Below are 6,618 nucleotides of genomic sequence, written 5' to 3' on the forward strand. Positions count from 1 at the left end.
ATCTTCAAGTTATGTTCTTCATGTTGTTAGCTTTGTTCCTGTGTATTCTGGTAAATGGGTTTACTTTTCTGGATTTCTATGTTTGAAATGTCTTGGACCTTTTGGTTGATTGTTGAAATAGTTCTGCCGCTAGATATCTTAATGCATAGTTTATATGGGTTTGGTCTTGAGTGGTATGTCTTTACATCTTCAGTATTACCATTCTTTTTGTCTTTACAGTTTCTTTGAAGATAGTTGCAGAAACCATTGAAGAGAACAATGACATCCATCCCTGGATCTGATGTGAGTATCTTCCCCTTTGATCTTTTATTTGATCTCAGTTTTGTCAAATGCTTTTCTTATTGTCTTGAATCTTCAAATAAGAATCTTATATGGAGTGACGAGCAAACACGGTTCTTTCTTCAACTAAGACTTGATGAGAATCTGAAAGGAAACGTGAGAAAACAGATGGTTAATGAGGCTGGGAGACAGGCGATAATGGATAAGTTCTATGAGGCATTTGGTATAAAAATTCCATGGAGAAAGTTTGGGATAAAGTACAACACTTGTAAGAAGCAGTACGACTCTTTTAAGAAGCTGACTCGGAACAGAACGTGACTGGGTTTTACTTCTACTGGATTCATCAGCATGAGTGATGACTGGTGGAATGAGCGATGTAAGGTACAAGTTCTATGATCCTCTTATCTTTACTTCTTCACCATGTTCTATTTACTAGTGATTTAAAGAGTGTATGAATGTGAATATTGGTTTCTAGTGATCACTGATTTGTTCTTGCGCTAGCCTTGCTTGTCTGTAATGAATTCTCTAAACATAATATGATCACTGCTTTGGGTTCTTGAGTTAGTCTTGTTTGTTTGTAATGAATGCTCTAAACATAATGATTTGTTCTTGTTCAGGAGTGGCCTGGTGCTAGAAAATTTAAAGACAAGCCGATAGCAAACATGGATTTGATGGAGAAGGTATTTGGAACAGTTTATATTAGTGGAGGTGAAGGTTGGTCTGCACAGCAAGGTGAAGAGGCTTTAGACACAAAGCATGCAGATGATGAAGATGAAGATGATGCTGAGTCAAGGCGTGATGTCCCTACTCAGGAAGCTGTTGGAGATGAATCAAGGCGTGGTGTCCCTACTCAAGAAACTGATGTTGCATCTGAATCAAGAAATGCTGGATCAAAGAATGTTGGCCCTTCTTCTTCCAGGTCAAAGGTTAACAGGAAAAGATCAAGGGTTGTACAAGCAGGACAAGCTGTGGCTGATGTGATCAGGGAGAGTGTTGAGTCTCGAGACAAGATTCTTTCCCACAAGAATCATCTAATAGAGAACCATCCTGAGTTTAGTTGTAGTCAACTTCGAGCTATGGAGGTTCTACACTCCTTGCCTGCTATAAGAATGTGGTCTCCTCTTTACAAAGCCTCGATTAACCATCTCAAAGAAGATGCTGCAAATCGTCAAACTTTCTTGTTCTATGGAGATAATGAGAACAGGGTTCTCTATTTGGAGTATGCAACTGGTGAAAGCAGAGATGCATGAGGAGTTGTTTATGTTTATGTCTTTGTCTTAGTATAGTATGAACTCTAGAATGAATCTTGTTTTAATGACTATGTTTATGACAATATTTATATGAGTTTCACTCTGCTGAAATGTGTTGTTTATATTTATTTTGAAGTGGCAATGCAACTCTATTGGATAAGCAGTTCTTACAAGCGTTCTTACAAGCAGCTCTTACACTTCTAGCTTAAAGTCTCCAAGATACAATGAATAGTAAGGTATGTAGTTGGTCTATGATGCTCTGTCTCTGTTTCTAATATATGAGAGCTGACTTATGAAAGAAGGAATCCAAAAGAGATGATAATGGGTCATGTATATCATGTTTTTTATAAGATAATAGTTTAGTGTCTTAAAGAAGCTTATTTGCTTATTATTTGCTTCTTTTTTTTTTAATCTGTTCTAATTATTAAAAATAATTATTTTTTTAACACTTGTTCAAAGGTATGTGCCAGATTTAAATGATACTTCTATGTCGGTTTTATGTATTTCAGGACATGTTTAGGTTCTTAGTTGAAGATGAAGACATGGATTTGATACTAGATGAGGAGAAACACATGTTTGCTCTTTTAGAAGAAACATATGGAGCGGCAAAAGTTAGTACTAACAGACAGTTAGTGAGGACAGACCGAGGTGGAGGTTGGCGTCGAGTGCAACGTTTCATGAACGAATCCGAGGTACAATGCTATGATATTCTTCGCATGAACCAAGCAACGTTTAGTAGCTTATGTAAGATACTGTCAGAGAAGTATCAGCTAGTAGAGTCTTGCCATGTTTACATAGAGGAGAGTGTGGCAATGTTCTCAGAAATGGTTGGCCAAGATTTAACTATACGAGCTTTAGCTGAGAGATACCAGCATTCACTTGACACAGTGAAAAGAAAGCTAGATGAGGTTTTAAGTTCCTTGTTGAAACTCGCAGCAGATACTGTGAAACCGGGAATGGATGAGTTTGCAAGTGCTAGTCCTATTTTAGTAGATGATCCGCGATATTACCCTTTTTTTAAGGATTGCATAGGTGCTCTAGATGGAACTCATGTGCCGGTTCGTCCTCCTAGTGGGAATGCCGAACCATTCAGAGGTAGAAAAGCAGAACCAACTATGAATGTCTTAGCTATATGTAATTTCAGTATGAAATTCATATATGCTTATGTTGGGGTTCCTGGGAGAGCACATGATACAAAAGTGTTGACATATTGTGCAAAGGAAGAAGCTTCTTTTCCTCATCCTCCAGTTGGAAAGTATTATTTAGTAGACTCTGGATACCCAACTAGAGCTGGTTATTTAGGACCTCACCGTAGAACTAGATATCACCTGGATCATTTTGTTAGAGGAGGACCACCGACAAACAGCAGAGAGTTATTCAACCGAAAGCATTCTGGTTTGCGTTCAGTAATTGAGAGAACATTTGGAATATGGAAAGCTAAGTGGAGGATTCTTGACCGCAAGCATCCTAAGTATGAGCTGAAGAAATGGGTGAAGATTGTGACAGCAACAATGGCTCTCCACAATTTTATCAGAGATTCAAACCATGAGGATTGGGATTTTGCACATTGGGAAAGTGTGGAAGAATATGAACATCATGGGGATGAAGATGATCATGTTGCATATGTACCAGCTGGAGATAGAGTCATGGAAGCTATGCGAGATTCCATTACTGAAGAGATGGCGAGAGGAAGTCGACTTCCATACTGAGCAGGTAAACCTCTTATCTAAAGTTTCATTCTTGCACTTTTGTGTCATCATTGTATGCATATTGTTTGTCTTGTGTTTCATTGTAAACTGTTTGTTTGATTTTATAGAAATGCCATGTGAAAAAGAAGGATATCAGAAAGTTTTTTGATGATCTATGTGAGCGAGAAGGGCAAGATGCTGTTGAAGAATGAAGAGAGTGATGATCAGATGATGATATTTGTAGCTTTCTGTTCACTTCTCATATGGGTTTGTAGTTTTGTTTCCTTTGGACCAATTGGTAATGCAAACTCATTATCCTTTTATGTTTTAGTTTTTATTTACCATGATCTATTTAAAATTTTTGATACTATCTTATCTTTATTTATTTTTGGAATTGGTTTTGAGTTTTCAATATATCAAAAGTATTGTTGGATTTTAGTGTATGTTAAAGTTTATCATATATCAAACAATTGTTAGATTTTTATTTAAATATTTTAATCAAATTTACAAAATTATAGTCATTGTTTATAATTTTATTTATTCATTAAAATAAATTTTATGAATTTTAAAGCAAGAATTTTAAAATTATTTTGTTGTAAAATTGTAATTTTGATAATATATTAAAATTAACAGGATTAATATAAATAATAAACATGAATTTAAGAGTAAAATATAAATAAATTAAATACATGTCTATTTTAGTCATTTTGTCATCAACTGCATCTGGATGCAAATGTAAGTTAAAAAAAAAAGAACAAACGAACGCAGCTGCATCCGGATGCTTCATCTAGATACACCTTCCAAATGTACAAACGAACAACACCCAGGTGGAGCATCTGGATAAGACATCTGACTGATCCATCTGGATGCACCTTCGAGATGTACAAACGAACATGGCCCAAGAATACAAGCCTCACATGATTCATTTTTAAAAGAAAGATTAGGCAACATTAAACTCAAAGCACGAGAATAGGGATGGCCTAATCTAGCATGCCACAACTCATTACTAGCTAAAACAGAACTAAAAGCAGTAGATAAATCTGATAGGTTGGTGTCTTCAAGCAAATAAAGCTCTCCCTTGCTCACACCTTTGCCCAGCATCTTACTGGTCTTAATATCCTGAAAGCAAACATCATTAGGACTGAAAATAACATTGCAATTCAAGTCATTAGTTGCTCTTTTAACAGATAAAAGATTTGATGTGAATGCAGGCATATATAAAGCTTGAGATTCTTTATTAAACAAGTTCAGATTTCCTACTCCCTCAATTGGAATTTTATCACCATTTGCAATCATAACACTGCCTAGAGCTGGTTTAATATCACTGATAAGTCTAGCATCCCTAATCATATGATGAGAAGCTCCTGAATCAATGATTAAAGGTCTAGCAGCGTGATATGCATTTTGTATGGAAGTTAAGGCATGAATACTTTGGTTACCAGAGTTTGCATTGAAGGCTTTGATCAAAGCTTCAATGTCTGACTTCCTGATGAAGGCATCCTCATGGGCTGGCTGGGACAGGGCGTGAGAGGTAGAAGCACCAGTGTGAGTGGTAGAGATCATAGCCCTTCCACCATCTCCCATGCGCATGGAGCTTGGAGCTAAGTTGTCCTGAGCTCTTGCTTCATGAGCTCTGGGCTGATTGAACTTGTTGGCTGAGGCTGGTCTTAGATGAGGATGGAGGATCCAGCAGTTGGTTTTGGAGTGTCCTGTCTTCTTGCAATGCTCACAAGTTACTGACTTGTCTCCTCCTCCTCTTGGTTTAAAGTAAGCTTTGTTGGCAGCACCACTTTCTATCTTCTCAGCCTTATGCGCCATTGATAAATCTCCTTTGCCACCACCAAATAACCCATCTGAGCCTATCTCCTTTTGCAGCTGAGCACATACTTCATCATAGCCAGGTAACTCCTTATCTCTTAATATGTGTCTGACCACATCACTGAAGCTTGGACTTAATGTGAGAAGTAGTCCAAAGACCTTATCTTGCTCACGCCTTTCTTCAAGTACCTCAGGGTCATTAGAGCTTGGTCTTAACATCTCTAGCTCAGACCATAGCTGACTGTACTTCCCAAGATGCTTGGTGAAGTCTCCTTCTTCTTGCTGCAGGTTGTTGATGGCTTTCTTCACTTCATAAATCCTGGTGAGGTTTGAAGTGTTGCCAAACACTCTGTGCAGAGTATCCCACAACTGTTTTGGTGTTGTGCAGTGACAATAGGTGTCCAAGAGTGGACCATCAAGAGAGCTATGCATGATAGACAGCACCATGAGATCTTCCTGTCTCCATTTGCCTTCATCTACCACCACAATCTCCTTGCCATCTTCTCCTTGGGTGATTTTTTTTGGAGCAGAGCTTGAAGTCACATGCTCCCAAAGTCCTCTACCTCCAAGAGCTGTCATGGTCATCCTAGACCAAGTAATGTAGTTTCCTGGTCCCTTGAGTGTAACTGGAATGCGCACTGTGTAGTTGTTCTCCATGTTTCTAGGTTGGGCGCCAAGAAGATTTGAATTTTCAAGGCTGAGATTGAGAGAGATATGTTCTGGAAATGAGTGAACTCAAGTCTAGAACTAGAATAAACTCTCAAGATATAGAAATTAGGACAGAACAGAGTGAGCACAACCAAGAAACAAAAATATCAAGAACACTCAAGAACACAAATTTATTATCCACTAGATAAAAGAAATCTGTAGAGAAATTTGTGAAAAAGAAATCAGAGAATCAAGAGTAAATGAAATGAGAGTAAATTTGCGGAAGTGAGAGAAGGAATCAGGAGCTTAATGCTCTGATACCATGTTAGAAATCTTAAGAACAGAGTAAAGGATTCAAGAACAAGAGAGAGAGTAAAGAGAGAGAGAGAGTGACGATTTGAAGAGTAAAGAAGGAGAACTGATTTCCTTGATTATACTTGTGTGACAATTACATAGTTATATAGGCAAGTAGCCTAATACAAGAAACTATAAACAATTAGATACAATAAACAAAGAAATTACTAAAGAATGGTGAAGGCTCTGGTCGTAGATAGTGACCTGACCTGAACGATCATCTCTCCTCCATTCCTTAAATGTATCATGTGACTTTAACTATAAACAATTCATCCTCTTTGTCTCATTGCCTCCAACGGTCTTCTCTCTTTGTTTTATAGTGATCAGTGTCTCGCCATGACTTGCCTTGACTTCTAAGTATCATTTACTCTTGGTTGATGATAGCTTGAGAGTCAAGCATTGTACGGCCAGACTTGATATGCAAGTAAGCTCGGATCTATTCTTCTTCAGCTGATTCAAGATCCTCTCTTCTTCTTATTAGTTGCCTTTGTCAATACACAACTCCTATGAGATTTATTCAACTTCCTGGTTATTCTCCACTGATTAGTGGTTCCAAATAAAGCTTCTTAGATCGTGGTTCA

At 37.7% G+C, this 6,618-nt stretch overlaps 2 protein-coding genes across 2 annotated transcripts; both read left to right on the top strand.

Moving 5' to 3' along the window:
* Positions 1-223: 223 nt before the first annotated feature.
* On the top strand, positions 224-3,547 carry LOC108830323 (uncharacterized). Its single transcript, XM_057001538.1, has 5 exons — positions 224-282; positions 364-660; positions 897-1,765; positions 2,039-3,242; positions 3,346-3,547. Exons 3-4 carry the CDS (start codon positions 1,754-1,756, stop codon positions 3,236-3,238), a joined length of 1,212 nt encoding a protein of 403 aa, XP_056857518.1. The 5' UTR covers positions 224-282; positions 364-660; positions 897-1,753; the 3' UTR covers positions 3,239-3,242; positions 3,346-3,547.
* On the top strand, positions 259-1,529 carry LOC130506848 (uncharacterized). Its single transcript, XM_057001539.1, has 3 exons — positions 259-536; positions 627-660; positions 897-1,529. The coding sequence occupies exons 1-3, from the start codon at positions 259-261 to the stop codon at positions 1,527-1,529; spliced, it is 945 nt and encodes a 314-aa protein (XP_056857519.1).
* Positions 3,548-6,618: the final 3,071 nt, after the last annotated feature.

Source organism: Raphanus sativus, unplaced genomic scaffold, assembly GCF_000801105.2.
Source record: "Raphanus sativus cultivar WK10039 unplaced genomic scaffold, ASM80110v3 Scaffold3725, whole genome shotgun sequence".
Taxonomy (NCBI): domain Eukaryota; kingdom Viridiplantae; phylum Streptophyta; class Magnoliopsida; order Brassicales; family Brassicaceae; genus Raphanus; species Raphanus sativus.